The sequence below is a fragment of the Seriola aureovittata genome, chromosome 5 (assembly GCF_021018895.1).
Source record: "Seriola aureovittata isolate HTS-2021-v1 ecotype China chromosome 5, ASM2101889v1, whole genome shotgun sequence".
Lineage (NCBI taxonomy): Eukaryota > Metazoa > Chordata > Actinopteri > Carangiformes > Carangidae > Seriola > Seriola aureovittata.
In genome coordinates, this window is record NC_079368.1 from 22,578,108 (window position 1) to 22,598,038 (window position 19,931).

Genomic DNA, 19,931 nt, shown 5'->3' on the forward strand with positions numbered 1-19,931 from the left:
ACCCTGCTTTCATCGTTTTGTTGTTGAACTCAATATTTCACCTTAATTAAAGATGTGAGGAACAAAAAAGCTAAGATTTTGAGTATTTAGAAATATATATTTAATATATGTATATATATTAAATATAATTGATATTTTAAAAAAAGACATGAGTGAATCATGTGAAAGTGTCAAAGTTAATTGCATATGAATTTTCGTCTTATGCGTTTCTGATGCGCAGGAGTAGTCGTTAGGACAACACGCGTCTACGTCACCGAACGTGATCGGAAGCAGCTCACAGTCAGCTGAGCAACAACAACGTCCACAGCTCCAACGGTCAAAGGTTTGTCTTTAAAATCGATCATCCCTGTAATTTTTATAGCTTAATTTTATATACTATCTATTCTCTTAATAGAAAACGCCAATGTCGGCACAGCGTCGTCGTGTCTTGGCTTATGGGTGTGGTTGTTTGGCTAGCTTTCAATTTTTGTTAATTAGCTAGCAAGCCAACACCCCTCTTTAGCTTTAACGCTTGAAACATTGTAATATAGCTATTGTACAGTAGCTGTTACTTTCCGTTAATATCGTCTACTTGTTTTAGCAATTGATTAGTGTGAGTCATTGTGACCGTTGTATCTTAGCTAGCTGAAACCAGCAATCTAAAGATCGAGTCAATTAATTTCTCTCAAGGTTGGGATACCATCTGTCAAATTAAATAAGCAGAAGTGGAAGAAATACTCAGATCCTTTATTTCGCTAAAAAAAAAAAAAAAAAGTAACAATGGTATAATATAAAAAACTCTGTTAGTCGTATAGGTGTTGAATTCAAAATTGTGAAACTGTAAAAGTAAAAGTGTAAAAGTACATACGTATTATCCAATAACATATACGTAAAGTATCAGTAGAAGTTTTGTTTTAATTCTGCAGAGGAGTGTAAACTTGCAAGTCCTCACAAATAATTTTTCTTTTTCCTTATGGATTAATCTTTTTGTCACCATATCAAAAGGGCCTTTAACAATTTAATGCTTTACATGCAAGAGTCAAAAATTATAGTAAAATTATTAACCTGACTGCTCTGACCAAAGACCCAAACGCCATACTTTTTCATTTGTAATGATGTGAAATTAAGAAAAGCAACTCTTTACATTTGCTATGTTGTTTCCAGAATGTTTGATCAATAAATTAGCATCAGAACTGTAATCTTATTATTTAATCTTCTTTTCCACCAGCTAATAATTTCATTTTGTTCCCATTTGAAATATGGTCAAAATCCCCACTGTCCAGCTGTTCATGGAAACAAAACTCTCTGTTGTGTATGGAAGTTCATTCTTAACCTTGGAAGTAGTAGCTTGACAAAGATGAAGATCATGAGATACAGTTGAAAGCTCTGGAAATTGTTTTGTCAACACATTGTGTGTCTCCTCCATAGATGGCCTACCCTAAATCCCACAACCCGTTTGCAGACGATGACGATGACGAGGACTTTAAGCCTAAAAGTAGGGGTTTTGATGATGACCCCAGTGACAGTGGAATGAGTGAAGCAGAGAGGAAGCAGCGGTACCTCCAGCAGGAAGTGATGCGTACAGCTCAGTCTGCTGTGGACAGCAGTAACCGTTCCCTTGGCCTCATCTATGAATCAGAGAAGATGGGTGTGGAAACTGCAGAGGTATGTCAAGCTAATCAGCTTTTCACTGGAACACAAAGAATTACATTGTCTCCGAGAGGGCGACAATTAAACTCTCTCTCTCTCTCTCTCTCTCTCTCTCTCTCTCTCTCTCTCTCTCTCTCTCTCTCTCTCTTTCTTTGTCTTTGTCTTTGTCTATGTAGGAGCTGATGCGACAGGGTGAGGTTCTGAAGAGGACAGACAAGATGTTGGACAACATGGATCAGGACCTGAAGACCAGTCAGAAGCACATTAACAGTATAAGGAGTGTGTGGGGTGGCCTTGTCAATTACTTCAAGGGCAAGCCAGAGACAAAGCCACCACCTGAGCAGCCTAAGGCCTACCAGGGCAGTGAAAGGTAAGATTCAGTCTGTCAATATGAATCACAGCCATGTCAGATAAAACTGGTACAGTATTCTATCTTTACATCATCGGTTGCTACTTCATTCTTAGCAACTATATTTTAATTGCTATTTTGCATTTTCCAGCCACTTGTCATTGACTTTCCTTGATAAATAGTTAAACAATACTTATCTGACTTTCTCGTGTTCAGATTACAGGATGCCATGTCCAGCAGCAGAGAACATGAAGATAAGTACCAAGCCAGCCACCCCAACCTCAGAAAGATTAACACAGGAGGTAAGAGTTTGCACTAGAACCTCAGCATGGCATAACCATACCACAAACTGGCTGCCACCATTGTTGATTTTTTTTATGTTGCAGGATTTGGAGCTTCTGCATCAGCAGATGACAGCTCGTCTAGACAGAACGGATACCCTCAGAATAGACACCTTAGGGAGGCTCACCAGACCCTCGACAATAATTTAGGTAAAAACCATTTCTGTTTTAATTCTCTTGTATTTCTGTTTGATCATAATACCAAGTTTTATACAATGCTGTATGAGAAAGATGCAAGGGGATGATATCCCTGCCTTTGGTAAGGTTTAAATTTATTTACTATAATTTACACTGCACCATTACACTATTCTTTCAAATGCATGACCTTAAAATATCCATTGATAGATGTGATGTCCGATGGCTTGAGAAGACTAAAGAACCTTGGACTTGGTCTTCAGTCTGAGATAGAGGACCAGGACGACTCCATTGATTCTCTGATGAATAAAGTGGACAAGATGGATGTCAAAATCCACAACACAAACCAACAGATTAAAAACCTCAAATAAAACAAACGCCTGGACTCACTTTGCAGAGACAAAGACACCATCCTCTCACTTGGTTTCCATCCTGGCCTTTGTCGAATACACCTGTTCTTTGATTTAGTCTTTTCTTCTTCTTTTTCTGTTTTTTTGATGAATTGGAACATGTAACTCTCACAAACGAACAGGTGAAAACTTTTTTTAATCCATATTATTTACTTCTTGAGTGAATTTTCCATTTCTGTTTCAGGTTAGTCCATGAACCCACGTTTGCCTATTTCCTCCCACCACAGACTTTTACACTGACATGTTATCTTGGGTTTTGTCCAGCTGACTCTTGCACACGCCTCTTACAATTATCCTACCTTAAAATGTGATTCCTTTACATGTTTGCTTCGAAGGGAATACTCTACTCCGTGTGTGTATGAGATGTAAGGGACTGTCTCTGTCTGGTTAAAATCTGATTGTTTTCTCCATAAAACTCCACTGCACTTCTATCTGATTGTAGTCAGCTGAATCTGCATTGGTTGGTTGATTACATTGTCAGCTAGATCAGTTTTTCTTCGTCACCAAATTGGCTGCTAGTTTGCTCGTCATTCAGGCAAAGCAGATGAATGGTTTGACATATGAATTATTAACTCAGTAAAGAACACTGCACATGTCTAAAAGCAGAATGTTTTGTGTGTAGGATTAATATCCTGGACCTGTCTCCACATTTGTACATACAAGTCTTGCTCAAGTCACATTTGCCTTACATGTAATTTGTTTGTACAGAAGATTAGCTTTTGGTTCTGTGCCATTGCTCATAGCCTCCACAGATACATCTCATCATAATGCTTCACTTTTTAAAAAATCTTCAGTATGAAATTGATTCTCCTTTGTCTGATGTATGTTCATGTTCTTCTGTTTGTGGCTTTATATAAATTGTTTATATTGATCTTTATCATTCTGAATGCTGCAGAATGTGATGGAAATTATTGTACAGCATAAATAATGTGAACAAGTTAGCTGTGAATATAAAAACTCTAGAAACTGAAGGAATATCTGCAATATTAGAATCATAAAACCTTCCCCAATGTGTTATGTTTTTAAACACAAGGCTAATTTGATCAAGAATAAGAAAATAAATGAGGATTCATGGTCACAGTGTTTCATTGTTATCATGCTTATCATGTATTCTAATCAACAACCACATACTCAATAAAAGCCATTGTAAGGGTTGATCACATAAGGTGTTTTTAGCGATTGTGTCACTGTTAGCAGGAATTCAAAAGCACCACAAGGTGACGCCAGAGTTGTATGTTTGAATTTCCCTAAAGTTCTGTAGCAATATACCACCGCTCGCATTACTACAGGACCAGCGCGATTTAGTTTTGCATTTAAATACATCAACTGGGTGATAATTTAGAATCATTTAGAATGTACCTTTTATTATCCAAGCACACATGTTATAGTTGAAAGTAGCCCTGCTATGTGCATCAAAACTTCTCTCCTCTAGTCAAAACAATGAAATTATTATTGAAGTCTCATTTAAGCCATTTCAAAATTCTACTATAATTTAAAATAGACAAAAAAATATAAATATTCTGTGTTATACTGACCCATGATGCTGAAAACAAGACATTTATTTCTGATAAGTTTCTTTCTATACGATCATCTTAGGGTGTGGGGGTGTTTACTACACTGGTTCTGTTGTGTACCAGCTGTGTTGCTGTGTGTAGCTCAGGTCCTCATGTCAAAGCGTCTATTCATTATCATTCCTCTGTGTTGGACCAGCTGCTTCCACATAGGACACAAGCCTTCATTAGGGCGACTTACTAATTACAGTACACACTTCCCAAAAACACCTAACACTGTGGCGATGCAGAGGGAAAACAGGGGTACCACCTACTCAGGGCCCCAAGCTGAGGGAGGCCCCGGCATGTGAGGACTAAAAGGTGTTTTTGTCATACCTCAAGCACGTATATGTAAATATTGTATGTTTATTTACTTATATATATATATATATATTATTTAAAACAAGGTTTAGTTGAATGCTCCAGATACAACAAACAACTTAAAAACTGAGCAACTATTGTGCAATTACGCCAAACACGCAGGAACACAAACCTAAGAAGGTTTTCCCTGTGGTTAATCGTCCGTCTTGCAGAGAATTTGAATGAGAAACCACTGGTTAGGACACGTTCCAATTTCCAAGGAAAGGACAATTGAAAATTCTGCTTGGAGAGAAAACCTAGATGGCCGTGGGGCAGAAAAGTCTCAAGCTTGTTAAGTGATTCTTTCATTCTCAAGGTTTGACTCCCTTTTGCCAAAAGCAGCGACTTATTTCTGTGACTTCAATGTAGTGATCACAGTAGAATCAAATGCGATTGTATAAGATGGTCAGACAGGGGCTACGGATAAAATGCTGAAGAAGGGACCTCAGGTCGAGGTGGCACCACACATCCACCGACACCACCAATAAACGGAAGTCACCTCTGGGTTCTTTCCCTTCACGCCATCCATGGGGGCCGAGAGGGCTTTGAACAGCTGTCTTGTCAAAAGCAAACAGTGGCCGTGCTGTGACAAAGGCCGTCGGTGCTGGAATGCCCCCCTTTTCAGCGGGCGTAATCCCAGAACACACTGCTGTCGGAGCCCATCAGGCACTGGGCCAGAGACGGGCCTTCCTGCCCTTTGGAAAGCGGGTTAGCAGCAGAGGCAGGGCAGCCAGGGGGGTAAAGCCTGCTTCAGAAGGGATGGACTGTCAGGCTGACAGCACTCTATTGCCACTGTTGTAGTAAGAGAAAATAAAGAGTTGTGCTGACCGAGGGGAGTTTGGTAGGGAGCTGGGGAGAGGGAGGGAGGAGGGCACAGAAAGAGGGGAGGGTGGCTAGAGAGATTAATGGAGGAGGTGAAGTTCAAGTGCCTCTGAGATGAAACACATGAAAGCAGCCAGCAGTCTGAGCAGTGTCTCTCAAAGGACTCATTTTGGAAGTGTTGATTTGTTAGATCTTGGTCATCTGGCTTTTTACAAAGCCATTTCTTATGCGCTTGTTGTCAGTGACAGGACGAGTGTACCGTTGAGTATACGGGGAAGTCTTTGGCATTTTTCTGTTTTCCATGTTCAGACAAAACTGCACTTCATTCATGAAGACAATGAGTAACCTCTAATATTTCTCAACTTCAGGCTTAAATAGGAGACATATGCAATGTTTAAAACCCCAAATGCATCCTTAACATTGCTTTACCGCTTTACTCTCCTAGTTACACCCCTGCTTGTTTTGAAGGGCTTCACTGAACTGTGGTTTGATTGGTGTTATTTGTGTAATATGCGCTTGACAAATGTGTAGAAACCTGTCAACAAGGACAAGAAGCAATAACTTTAACGAGAGTCACATCCTTTCAGGGTCAGAGTCAAGGTTTAGACATCCTCTCCTCCATGTTAACTAGTCCATGTATTACATAATGTAACAGGCAAGCTGGGTTTCAAATTGTGCATTTTTGTGTTCTCTGTCAAGAGGACCCGAGCAAACACCAATGAAAGACGTACTTACACATGATGCAAGCTGTCCAGCGTCTCAGGCTTCTCCTTTAGTCTGTCCACACATCAAATCTGACAGTTATATCATGAAAACAAACCCCTAATTGCAGAAAAATGCAGCTCAAAAACATGATTATACACTTTGGCTGTCATTGTGCTTGTCGTCATCACATTTACAACCCAGGTAAAAATCTCAAGAATGCAACAAAAATGTGTTGATGGGCACATGTTTGCATAAAGTTACGTATGTTTTCCTTTTAACTGTGAGCTGCTGCATGTAAACACTGGTCAAACTGAGGGATATACTTAGCAGTGCTGGGCTCGTAGTAGTAATTGCAGAGTAGAGAAGTCATAAATGGACTCAGTGATACTTCCAGCACCTTAGCAGAGAACGGGTCGGATGGAACGGTGGTCATCCTACAATAACTAGAGCGGAGAAGTCAGACGTGCTTGGAAAATCTATGTTATTGCTTAATCTGGATGCAATGAAGCAATTAAATACCCACATATGACAAGGGGAAGGGGGGAGGGGGGTGACAGTATAGTTGTTTATTTTCACTAATGGACAGTGTACAGAGTATGCTGTGCTGCACTAATAAAATCATCACTTGATTTATAATAAATAAACACACAAACACATACACAGACATGGGAGAGAAAGAGAAAGTCACAGCTTTCCAGAAAGAAAAGCCCTTTTTTCTTTTTTCTTTTTTTTTACTGGCACCACACGTGTCCTCATCTTAAAAACGAAGGCGTACAGAGCTGGTTGACTGACTCCTGCTTTTTAAGTCAAGAAGGTAACGCTGTGCATCTACAGTTTCTTTGACAGAAAACACCAAGAGACAACAAGAGCAGAGAAGAGAGAAGAAGTGCATGTCAAGGATCTGAGGGGGTTGATGGGAGAAGATTCTGTTAATTAATAAAATGGGAGTAACATGGCATGGGATAGTTATATTGGCTGATACTTTGATGAAATAAACTCCCCTGTGAATTTAATTGGATTTCTGAGCGAGGCAGGGAGTCAGAGAAAACAGTTCCTTTCAGTCACAGAGGACACAGAGAACACAGAGAACCACAGCGAAATTCTCTTAAATGGCTCTTTTTCCTCTCCAACAATATTAGGTCTAAACAGATGTGACTGATTTCCGCTATGAGTCACTTTAAACTACTAAAAACATCAGTGACTCACCATAAGAAGAGGCAAACATGTAAGAGGAAGCTTGATGGGAGACAAAGACACAAATCTAAGCACCTGAGAATCAATACCTGATATTCACCTTGACTTGCTGATGTAAATGTTTTTGTTGACAAGAAATAATATTGGAGACAAAACTGCAAAATACAGATATATTGACTAGCAATGGATACAATTTGGAGGAACCAGTTTTCAGCATCTCTAGCCTGCAGGTGATATAGGACCCTTTGGGTTGGGGTTTAAACTGGGTGCAGCAGCTGCTGTTTGGTGGTAAAACTGTTGGATACAAATAAGTGTAGCTATATCGACACGTATACATTACACATAAACAATCAAAAGTAGAAAATGTATAAAGCAAAATAATATATTTATATATTTATACATTATGCATTAATAAATGCACTTGCATTGATGGAGGTAGATAGCAAAGATTCAGAGGTAAAAAGGTAAATAGATGTTGCTGTGCTTTGGAGGAGAAAAAGTACATAACGTGGCTGTAAAATCTGAAGTTAAATGCAAGAATTTCTGTGTGCTTAGCAATAGTGTATACAGTACAGAGTATGAGGTGAAAGGAAAAAGTGGCAGGATGCTGCTGATCTCCTTGAGTTACCCATCCAGGAACCTGGATCGAAGGGGTCTGGCTTGGCTGGCAGGGCTCTCCACAGTTTTGCAGGAGGTGTTGAGGGAAACCTTTTCCCTGCACACGGATTTCTTGGGTTTGAATGATGTCAGCTCACACAAAGAGCACGGAGGAGGGAGGACAGCGGCAGCCCTCAGAAGACGACTCCCGTACCCAGGAGCCATGGCAGCCTGGGACTGACGCTGCTGCCCAGAATGTTCTGAGAACATAACAACCGCATCAGGCATATATAGGAAAGGTCTTTTCATTATGAGGGATAAAAAAAAAAAAACAGTTTTGAGGGAAACTATTTTTCCATATTATCCAGTGTCAGACTAACTAATGGTTTTTTTTACAGCTCTGCACACTTTTTAAATGTATGTTGAACAGTATGCTTACTTTAGCTTTGGCCAACGTTTGACTGTATCTGTTTTACCACCCTGTGGGGAAATTCCCCACAGGGTGGTGCGTAACATATTATGAAAATCTCTGATCCCACTTCCAGTTTACACCTTACAGGATCTGTGTTGAGGAAGATATTTGGCTTATTCAGAAGCAGCTGTTACTTGATCCCATGAACATCCATTAATTGAGCTAAGCTAATTCAGCAGACTGTACCTTTAACTGCATGCAGATGCATAAAAACATATGTATTAGTTCCTTTAAATGCCTTGCTCATGGACTACACATCTACACAGACCCAATATCCTAAAGTTACAACCATCAGGAGTGTAATGGGTTAACATATCTTGTGGGTTGTTTGGTTTACCTGGTGCTCTTTATGCCGTCACCTCCACAGCGGTCTGACTTTGACATGGCATCACTCTGACACTCTGCACAGACCAGCCTCTCTCTCACCAGCTGATTACTCCACAGTTTGAGTTTACACGCTGCACTGGCCTGTTTCACCCGCAGGTGCACGCAGTAACTGCACGCACAGAGAGAAGAAATACAAGGAAAGACAGGAGAAGTGTCAAAAATAATTCTCGATTTTACTCACTTTTGATTCTTAAATGTGGCAACAAAAAAAAATGCAGAGGTCAAAAAGTCAACTCACACATCCATGAGCTTAAAAACCTATAAATGTAATCCTGTGAGAATCAAACAGGGTGCTGCTCACACAGTTCTGTAGCCAACAGCACAGCATCTGATATTTTGTTCTTTGGATTGAGCTTTGGACTCTTTAATCATTCACTCACGTATGCCTCTCCAGCATCAAAATGTGCAGATGAAGACACAGAGACAGACACAGGCCGGGTTCAAGCGCTCCAACAAAGGCCTCCCCCCTCTCCCCCACCCTTCAAGCGATCCAGCTTGGCTTGATTGATGAAAGCCAAGTGGTGATCCAACACAGCAAGCTGCACTTGCCCAAGATTATAACCAGACAAAAGCCAAATAGAATTTGGTTGATAACAGTCTGGCTCCATTTGAAGGTGATCCAGCAGTGTCATGGTCATCTGCCATATCCTCATTTCAACACGGATCAGTCTGTGCACTGGAAACAATAATAAAGTCTTGTTTAGATCCCTGTTGTTCTCTAGCAGGAACTATTTATTTTGTCAATGACTCAGTCAGCTGTGACAAAAGAACATCCCCAGTAGGGAGGTTTGTCTATGAAAACATCATGTTTTTTGTTTTTTTTTCTCAGAATGATTCATGAGGACATTGTCCAACAGTAACATTGGAAAATATCTTCTTGTGCAATAGTCTGATTTGGAGTGTTCAGAAAATCTTGTGCTTAATGGATTCTGTCATACATTTTTATTAGCATAGGCATTTGAGATCATTTTTAAATTATGCTGAAATAAGAAGAGTAATGAAGTTCTGCACATATATATCCACACACACCACTGCTGAAAAGGCTTTTTTTTTTCTCCCTCCCTAAATCAGGCTTGGACTTGTACATTCTGCAAAACCTGCTATGTGCAATAAAAACAAATATCTTTATGTCTTAATTACTGAAAGATCGTCTGTCAGGAATTAAAACAGATCTGTGTTAAGCCTCCAAGTGTTACATCTAAAATCCTACTCCTTCCAGTAATTTCCCAGAAATAACAAGAGATCCAAACACAACTACAATCATCATTTTATGTCATTTTAACCCGTCATTTCCTGGATCAATTTCCATGACAACACCAGGGACCTGTCAATGCACCAGATGTCTCTGTGAAACCCTAACTCTGTATGATCCGTGCTGAATTTCTCACATGTATGAGTAATGCACTTCCAATCCTCTGATGCTTTGTGTTGCAGTCAAAACAAAGGTATCCAATGTCCATTTTAATCAGTGTGAAAGGCTGTGGGCTTTCAGGAAAACAGGCCATGATTTCATTCCCTTGTCTCTGATTTTTCCATCTCTGAGAACATCTGCAATCCGCTTCAGATCAAAGGTGACATCCATGCAGGAAGGGTTCACCTCGTACATGGATTCCAGTTGCCTTATCACTTAAGGCCAGCTCATGATGCAAATATTCAGTGTTGACGTTCATGTTACCCAGTCAAAGCAATTTCAAGGCTCTGTGTACTTTTTCTCTAATCTTTTGGAGCGTAAAGTTGACCTTAAAGTGACCTTTCAAACTAAGGAAAAAAATAAAGAAAAACTGATATGAACCTAGTGTAAAATCCAGTGCTATCAGTGGAGCTGATATGCAAGCCTTGGAAGTTGGAGCTGGAATGAAAGAGCTTTATGCCAGAATTATTTTCTAACATCTGAAAGTTTCTTAATTATTAATAATAATAATAACGGCTGGCAAGAAAGTAGAGCATTTTGTTCATTCTAATTACAGCCACGAGTAAGAGTTCTGCTTTTAACGATAGAATCAAATATGCTTTTAAAATATTAAGCCTGTAAACTGCATAAATAATGCTTGGCCAGCATTTTTGTCTCCACAAAATCTCAGCCTCAGTGCAGTACCGGACACACGATCAGTCAACATTTCATGCAGTTCAGCTGTAATTACTCCCTCTCTGCACTGATTGCAAATAAAAGCCAGTTCAAAAGAGGAAATCAAAGTGGGCTGCATGGCTGGGTCAGTAGTGAGCAGTCCTGTGTGTTTGTTTGCAGTCTGATAATAGAGGCCTCACCTGGCCTTCTCCTCCTTCATCAGCATGTGTGGTCGTCTCCAAGGGTCCTTGAAGTTCCTCTTGAAGGAATCAGGCAGGATCTTTGCCACCTCTGAAAGTCAAGTGTGGGGATGGAAAAGGGGAAAGGGGGGGGGGGCAACAATGATGTCAGGTAAATAAATAGAAAAGTCAGTGGAAGTAGCAGCTCGTTCCATATATACAGTATATGACGCAAAATGACTTAGAGTGATGTGAAGTGCAGTTTTCCCTGAAAAAATGTTCTTGGAAGAGTGTTTATCTGAGTTCTGGTGTTTTATCACCGGATAAGTTGCTTAACAGTAAAGATCATAAATGATGTGTTTTGAAATAGTGCAGCTGGAGATAAGGCTTCAGAAGCAGATGTGCGCAAATGCGTTGCTTACAGTAAAACTGTTAACAAACGGTCCCCCAGAGAACATTAAAATACCAAATTCATGTTTAACAGCGTTCAGAGCAGGAGTCCGTGCATGCAGAAATGCACGTATGTAGGAGCACACAGAAAAGGTCACATTCTCACCTTTCGCAGTGCTGCATATGGCGTTGTTTCCAAAGCATCCTCGACGCTGTTTGAGGTCCGGACAGGGCATGCCTCCGTTTCTAGGGGGAACAGATACTTGGCGACTCCTTTCTGTGCTGCCAACTCCACATGGAGATGTGCACGATGACCAGGGACCCCATGATCCCACCACACAGTCAATGGCTGCTAGGGAAGCAGGGAAATACAGAGATCAGCTGGGGGTCTTTGATATATGGCAGCAGAAACGCACACAAAAATAAAATCATGAAATAAATATGTGAAAAATACACAGAATGATCATCTGAACCTTCTTCTAGTTGTTTTGGGTTGCTTTAGGTTATCTCAGTGGTGAAAGATTTAAAGGCATGAGAAAGAGAAATGTTTTTCTGACTCTAACAAGCTCTTTCCAGCTATGTTTTCACGACAAGGGGTCTAATTCTAAAAAAAGGAACGCACCTTTACCCCAGAAAAACTTTCCCCTAATCTGTTCTGCCATGTCTTACTGCATGACTGAAAGTGTGAGCTGCAACACACACCCAGATACAGACTTGCATGATACTGCACTGAGCAGGTAGGTGGGGTAGCAAAAAAAAAGAGTGACTGGGTCATTACCATCTACTAATGTTAGATCAGCCAAACCCCAGACTCTCCGGAAGTCTGCGACCCAGGTCATGTGTGTGGCGGGCGTTTAAAATAAGGGTCTAATTTTGCATCCTGTTCTCTCTGGTTTCCCTCCACACCACACTTCAACACACACACACACACACACACACACACACAAATACAACACATAAACGCAGCAGCAGCAGCAGCAATCAGGCTTCTGTAGACTAATTACATCAGGCTAAGAGGAAGCTGTATTAGTTAGATGGCTGCTCTGATCAAAGCCAGGAGTCTCCAGCAGTAATCAAGCCTTGTCCAACACTGAGATTTAATAGCAGCAGGGAGGAAGTGTGCCCGTCATAAAACACATAAACAACAGAGGAGAGAGGCACTCAAATGCTCACACACAAATTAAAAAATGCAAAGATTTACACTGCAAAATTGTTCTTGGTGAAGGGTTATGTTAGTAGTGTGGAGCTGTATTTTCTCACTGTGGACAAGAAAAGTTTAATACAATGAGAGCAGGTGCACACAGCTTGAAACTTTCAGATGTTTCTTGGTGAAATTATAGGGAGAGAGAGGATAAATATACCATAGCTGAATCTAATCCTCCGTCGTCATCTAATCTACCTCACTCTGTCTTTATAATACACACTCACCACTCTCAGTACAATGCTGCAAGTGTGTGTGTGTGTGTGTGTGTGTATGTGTGAACAGGAGAAAAAGAGAGCGAGAGAGAGAGAGAGCTTTCAAGGTGCCGCCTGTTCGGTTCATTCCCATGGTCCTGTTGGGGTTTCGGAGGGGGGGCGGCTGTCTCAGTGACACAGCCGATCCACAAAGCCACTGTGGAATCTCTGCATTCCTGCACATTAGTGCTGCCCACCTGACACTCGCCTTTCCCAGATCACCACACACACACATGCATACACACACACATCGAAAACAATATCTGTCAGACAAACCCACCCACTTGGGCTTGTTCCATCCTCAGTCATCACCCTAAAACACACAGACATACACATTTCTCTGTGTAGAACGACACGGAGGTTCTTGAAAGAATGCTCAAGGGCGTGATCGAATTAGACAGTACAACCATATCAGCTTCCTCCTCTGACCTCCTCCTCCTCTTCTTATCCTTGCCCTGTCTCCTCGCCTTTCCTTCCCTCCTACATCCTCTGACGTTCACAGGAGCAGTTCCAATGTTGCTGTTTTTCTCTCTCACGGCGGGAAAAAACATGAAGGGCTCGTTACTGTTGAGGGTGTGCAATGAACCCAATAGGGTCGGCGAGTTCCCGCACCCAAGGGGGAAACAGGGCTATTACCCCCACTGATCGACACCGACATACACACAAACAGGACTGAGGCCCTGTCTGGATGTCTCAAGCCTATTGGCCCCCGAGCCAACCAGAGGTCAGAGGGTTATTACCTAACTGTGGTGGTCCACAGCTATGTTTCTGGTACCACCAGTGCGACAGTCCCACCACCCACGCGATAACCCCGATGACAGTCTGACACAGCCTGACCCACACAGCTTACAGCCACTGTTGTCCCCTGTTCCCATTGTTGACGAGAAAGTCCCCAGTTGGGAAGTGCGCCACCACCTCTGACCTCTGACCCCAATACAGGAAACAAATGGTGCTCGTTGTCAGCAGGTTCAGCTTTTGCTTTTTCAATGAGCTAATATTTTTTACAATGTGTTTTCAAGTACTTTAGATTGTTTTATCTGCACCTGACTTTAGATGTTTATTCTCTAATCTTTTGGAGCACAAGGTTGATGTTAAAGTGAAAGTGTGAGAAAAAAAAAAACAGTACAACCTACAGAATGTGTGGTTAACTTAAAGGTCCTGAAGAGGTATTTTCTCGATCAGCTTCTTGCTATGAATGAAAGGATCCTACATGAACACGCAACTTTCTGCCAAAATTAAAACAGTTTCCATTTTTACCAGTTTGGAGGAGGAGGAGGGGGATCAGTTGGAAGCGGTTTAAGTCACACATTTTTTTATGTCATTCACGATTTAAGATTTGAAACCAGGTATTCAGGGATTTGGAGCATGATTGCTGCAGAGATGACGTGTTTGACATGTTTAAAAATGTAGCTAGTGAAACAAGAGAGTTGACAGTAATATATATAAAAGAATATATAGAACTTCAGGAGAATAGGAGTTTGTTCAGACAGAGTTTGTGGCAGTGTGGCTAACCTTCCTGGCAGCTGGCAGAGCTTCAGACAAACACCACTCACTGAAACACAGGACTGAATGTGTATCCAACATCAGCACTTTTATCTCCCGACTTGTCAGCCAATCTCCAGTCACACTTGTTACAGTGAGATAATAGTGTACAATCTAGCTTTTCACATGGGCATTCCTTTGCTTTTTCTTTCACTCTCCCTGAATCCTGCTTCCATTTTAGGGTCTCATAACAAAAGAGCTGATTATCAGACCTGCCCGCCCAATTTGCTTTATCTTCTTCTCCCTTTATCACTTTGTCACACACTCTCCCTTGTTCTTGCTCTTCCATCTGTCTCCCTTTTTTTTTTTTTGGTCCTCCTTTTCACCCCACCCCCCCAGGCCTACCCCCTCCCATCTCCTCTCTGATGGGACCCAGATGTCCAGCTGCTTTGCAGGACCACTGCACCTCAAAACCTCCGCGCTCACCCTCCCTTCCCATGTAGAGAGCTGGGCCTTGGTCCCAATCAGACAAGCCTTATAATGTTTGGCACCACAAGGGAGAACCATAAGCCTGTTAATAGAGGTGAAGGACACAGGACTGAGCCCTAATAACAGGTTAGCATATAAATGTTTCCTGTAGACACCTTGAAAAGAGGAGCCAAACAAACCAACTAATTAAAAGGATTCATTACAAACACAGCTGAGACAGATTTTCTGTTGAAATAGCAGCACCTAAGAAGTGCTTGCGTTGCATGGCCTCCCGAACTTTATTATAGCTTAAGGACGACAGACATGATACACAAACTCAATATATCAATTCTGAGTTTGCATCTTATCTAATGAACAACTTGGTGGAAGCAAAAAGTTGGGACAGATTCATAATGTAAAATCCTTTTACACAAAGAATACATCATCATCATCATAAGTGAGACAAACACCTTCAGGGAATGATAAAGATGACTTTCTTGCAACCAGGAGTAGTTATCCTGGTACGTGCAGTGTGTGAGCACCCGCAGAAACGTGATGGTTGGCTGTCTACAACAGCTGGCTTGTTTCAGTCAAGCTCGGAAAAGAACATGTGGGAAGCCAGGAAGGGAAAGAGGGAGTGAAGGTAGCTGGATAGACGCAAACATCGTCCAGCCCTAGAGGAAAGGAAGAGGAGCAGAAGCGCCTGTAGGAGAGACGGATGAGTGATGAGCAAACCTCCGGTGTGTCTGAGGCAGAGGCTGCAATATGTCTTCCTGCTGAAATGAGAATTAACAGACTCCTCAGTGGGAGAGGAGAGGAGAAAAGCCCCCCCCCCCCATCCTCCTGTGAGCCAGTTCGATCTCTGGAGTCAACTCCCCACATGGATTTCTAACACTGTACATACAGTATCATTCATTTGTGACAGTTACCCGCATTCTATCCCCTCCCTTTTCTATCCCAGAATGCCTTTTGACAAACCTAAGTTATAGCATAGCAAAAAACGAAAGCGAGAGCCAAAAAAGTGTCTCGCGTCTTATCTTAAGGCTGTGTTTCATTTTGATGTAGTGAGGCTTCAGTCAGAACAGAATTAGGTATCCTCTCAACCTCCTCAACGATGCATTTGTCCACGTGTTTAAAATGAAACGCCAAAGATGAAAGCTTATGAATGCTTAGTTAAAAACCTTTATTTTTAGCTCAGCTGGGGGAAATTTTTCATATAAACTTTTCGTCAGTTTATTCACATAACCTTGGCAAGCCACCCTTGAATAATAGCATGCTTAGTTTTGCTGACATTAAGAGACATTAAATTGGCAAGCATCCACTCAGAACCAAGCCCAGGAGCTAGAAGACACATATATTAGCAAATTATGCAGACTGGTTTGGATGATAAAGATGATAAACTGTGTTAACTTGACATATATTGACTCCTCAACTTCAAAACTTCACTTTGTGGTCCTAAAAATTCAGGGCTGCTGAGCAACTCAATTATCAGCTGAAATGTGATGTTTCCACAAGCTCCACAATATTTTCAATGTTTCAAACCTGGGATATTTCAAACACAAGAACGGCTCAGTAAGTGGTACATTCAGGCAGTCAAGGGGAGAAAAGCTTTCTGGTGCTACACCTTCTGCAAAGTAATTTTTGTTTATGCCCATTGATGATGATTTTAAGCCAGGAAAATGTCTCCTGAGCCTTGCCACACTGTGACGAGTGAGGCAAAAACGGGCACAGAAATGCACAACACATCACTTTAAGTTGCTTTGGTGGTTGTGCTGAAGGGAGGACAATTTTTTCCCTAAAAACCTTCCACCACAAACTCTTCTTGTTTTCAATTAATACCTGTAGCACAAGCTTTGTGTTTATCTTAAAAACCTCACAGCTCTTAACAGAGCAATAAAATCTGACTTGTGTCTACCGGCGTGCACAGGAACATCCTCCACACTGTTTACACACAGTCCTGCCAGATACTTCATTTGAACATCATCTCTGGAGAGAACAATTTCACATTCTGAAGAGCTTTAAGTGTCTGAGTCCAAGTGGTACAAACAGTCTGCCTCGCTTTCTGTCTCTCCTCTGATGTCACCCACTCCAAGCTCTTTGCTCGGCTACAGCTGACACGTGTTAATTACAGACTGTGACAGACAGTACACAGACAGACTCCTTGATGTGTTACAGACCTGCAGGATCAGGATCAGATAAAGTCTCAGAGAGTAATGTGGGTGAGAAAATATCAGGGTGCTTTGATGGAAGTGGGTCAAGCTGTGTTTATACTGTAAAGATGCTCAGGTTGCACAGGGAGGAAGTCAGAATGTTTTTCTCAGTGTCACTCAGTGCTCACTGGTCCACACAGGGTTCAAAGGTCATGGTTAAGATGACATCACTCATGTTCAGATTCGTGTCTCTCCATCAAAGATAACATCCTAAAAGTATTTTTCTACAGCTGCTACTTTCTAAATTGAAAATGAATATAAACCTTACATGAGTATTCAGCAGTCATGTCTTCATTCACAGCTGTTCTGCACAGTAGCCACATTCATCTGGAAAACACTCTCCAACCTGTAACATGTGCATCACACCAAACTGCGACTCTGCTCTTTGTTACTGTACTGTGTCACATCGGAGCGACACATGAGGTCCACGGTGCTAAAAGTCCTCATCTGACACGTGAGTGAACTGATGCACATGGCAGCCGTCAGCTGACCTCCGAGGGACCAGCTGCTGTTGAACAACACAGTGATGACTCAACACTGACCCGAGGTCAGCCTGGCAGACACATGGGATGGATAAAGTGATACCTGGCTGCTGGCTGCCGGATGATAAATGCCATCTCGACATGCCTCTTTGATTGGTGGATGAAAAACACAAATTGAGATTGAGTCTGCAATATTTCTTCCTTAAGTGTAGCAGCACTGCAGAGTGCATTCATTTGTGCTGAAAATGCCTCTCTACAAGAAACCTTTCTCCATGCGCAATCAGTCAACTTGGTAGTTTAATTCAAAAGCAGAAACAGAATCTTGTATGCATAAAATCCTTACTTATTTAATGTAACACAGTTAGATCATTGCAATATTTTAGAGTTTCTGCACATTTGAAGCACTGTACTGGTGTTTTTGAATGTTTTAGCCTATTTAATGGTCTAGACAACACATTTAATCAACATTACAGCAAAACACTTCCACTGTTTAAGATAATGCAGTTCAAATTGTAGATTGATTAGAACATGCTGCTTGATGGATGATGATGTATCAGGATTCTCAAGCAGGAATCTACAAATCAAGTTAATTTTACTTATATAACCCGAAATCACAAATTTGTATCAAAGGGCTTTACAATCGGTAAAAAAAAAACATTAAATAAAGCTATATGCTACATGATGCTAATTGTAATTTAAGTATACAAGTATTGAAGAAGTAAATTGATTAAAATGTGCAAAACGCTTGTATGGCTCAGAGTGATAAACAGATGGTTCACAGCTATCTTCGCCGTGAACATTGCGGCCTAATAAAGCGTATCACTGCTTCCATCGCAGCACTTATGTACCTTTAAGTGACTGACTCAAGCCTGGATGAGGCAGCCTGTTCATATCACCACACAGATACAGCACTCAAACAAAGGCTCACTATGTAAACACTAAATGTGACTAAATAGAAGGACTGCTGCAGCATTTTAAGTGTTCTTTGACTTGTAGGATTGTCCATGCAGGTGCTTGTTAGTGTGGACTTAAGATAAAGGTTACAGTCTTAGTGAATCACTCCTCCTGAAGTTGAGGCGTTTCAACATACTGTAAGAGCAGCCTCAGTTACAGGTTGGAGTGTTTCCTGTGTGTCACATCTCAGACACAGCTCCCCTGTAATCCTGACCATCTTTGGCAGTTTGTTTCCATGGTGTCTATCCCCGCATTTGTCCATATATAGCAGCAGCAGCAGCTGGGATGATGGGGAAAGAGGTTACCCTAACTCACATTTAAGGATTCTCTGAACGACTTAATGTCACTTTCATGACTCAAAGGGGAGTTTTTATTTCTTTGGTCTTTCTTATGATCACTCACTCCACTTTCCAACCACTTCATGGCCAGGTTGTGTAATTTGAAGCTTTGATGTGAAGGCCAAGGGTCAACCCTACAAACTTAAAAACACATACATACAACCTGCTGCTGAAAAACACACCATGAAGACAGGAGATACCCCTCCAAGTCCAACCCCTACAAATGGTCACCTCTGGCTAAAACAAACAGCTAGAAACAGCTATGTGTAGTATGTCTCACTGTCTCTGTGTCACCTCCATGCCGGCCACCTCTGGCTCAAACTGGACAATAATGAACAACAGTTGTCTCTGGACAGGACACAAACTCCACAAGCATTAACAATTTCTGAGGTTATTTGATTACAGATTTCAGTGACCGCGACAGAACAAGCAACTCACCAGATATTTGGCACACACGTTGATAGTCTTCACAGCAGTCTCCGGTTTTCTTACAGTAGGTATCACAGTAGCACACTGTTTTCCTCTTGGTGTACTCAAAACATTCGTTATTCCGGCCGGTGCAGCAGTTTGGGCTCTCCCTCTCCCTGCAGCCCGCTTCAGCCCGTGGAACTATTTCCCCGCAGAAAAACGCCAAATATCCACAAACGACGAACCCGAGACGCGCTGAGCTCCATCCTTGCGCCCCCATGACGGAAACTTTTCTGGGTCCACTTGCTCCACACACAGACACGCACACACACAACGTTGGTGTATGCTTCACGTTGGATGGTGATTAAAAACTAAACAATGTTATTAAGACACAGATGGTATTTTCTATATAACATCCAAGTGCAACATGGTCCTACTTACGAAGAAAACAAGGTAACTTCTGCATTGACACCTACACGAACAACCGATGCGTAAAAGTGGAGCCTGTGTGCGCACCAGCTCTCCTCTACCCTTCTGTGGGACACCGCC

General features: G+C 41.6%; 2 protein-coding genes across 3 annotated transcripts; one reads left to right on the top strand and one right to left on the bottom strand.

The window, feature by feature from the left end:
• The first annotated feature begins 220 nt into the window (after positions 1-220).
• snap29 (synaptosome associated protein 29) lies at positions 221-3,942 on the top strand. The gene is made up of 6 exons (XM_056375685.1): positions 221-322; positions 1,408-1,644; positions 1,806-1,999; positions 2,195-2,280; positions 2,365-2,469; positions 2,665-3,942. Exons 2-6 carry the CDS (start codon positions 1,408-1,410, stop codon positions 2,823-2,825), a joined length of 783 nt encoding a protein of 260 aa, XP_056231660.1. The 5' UTR covers positions 221-322; the 3' UTR covers positions 2,826-3,942.
• A 2,910-nt stretch (positions 3,943-6,852) lies between these two features.
• On the bottom strand, positions 6,853-19,931 carry si:dkey-178e17.3 (somatomedin-B and thrombospondin type-1 domain-containing protein). Of its 2 annotated transcripts, none has more exons than XM_056377505.1 (5): positions 19,413-19,931; positions 11,752-11,934; positions 11,217-11,307; positions 8,902-9,060; positions 6,853-8,352 (listed from the first exon to the last, which is right to left on the bottom strand). In XM_056377505.1, exons 1-5 carry the CDS (start codon positions 19,660-19,662, stop codon positions 8,247-8,249), a joined length of 789 nt encoding a protein of 262 aa, XP_056233480.1. In that variant the 5' UTR covers positions 19,663-19,931; the 3' UTR covers positions 6,853-8,246. The 2 variants fall into 2 exon arrangements, with proteins under 2 accessions (XP_056233480.1, XP_056233478.1); XM_056377503.1 differs by having other exon boundaries at positions 11,752-11,937.

Coding starts and splice junctions, on each gene's coding strand:
- snap29 (XM_056375685.1), top strand. CDS start 1,408: ATGGCCTACCCTAAATCCCACAACCCGTTTGCAGACGATGACGATGAC. Junction 1,645..1,805: donor TGGGTGTGGAAACTGCAGAG/GTATGTCAAGCT, acceptor TTGTCTATGTAG/GAGCTGATGCGACAGGGTGA. Junction 2,281..2,364: donor CAGAAAGATTAACACAGGAG/GTAAGAGTTTGC, acceptor TTTATGTTGCAG/GATTTGGAGCTTCTGCATCA.
- si:dkey-178e17.3 (XM_056377503.1), bottom strand. CDS start 19,662: ATGGGGGCGCAAGGATGGAGCTCAGCGCGTCTCGGGTTCGTCGTTTGT. Junction 11,308..11,751: donor CATATGCAGCACTGCGAAAG/GTGAGAATGTGA, acceptor CTTGACTTTCAG/AGGTGGCAAAGATCCTGCCT. Junction 8,353..8,901: donor GACGGCATAAAGAGCACCAG/GTAAACCAAACA, acceptor TTATGTTCTCAG/AACATTCTGGGCAGCAGCGT.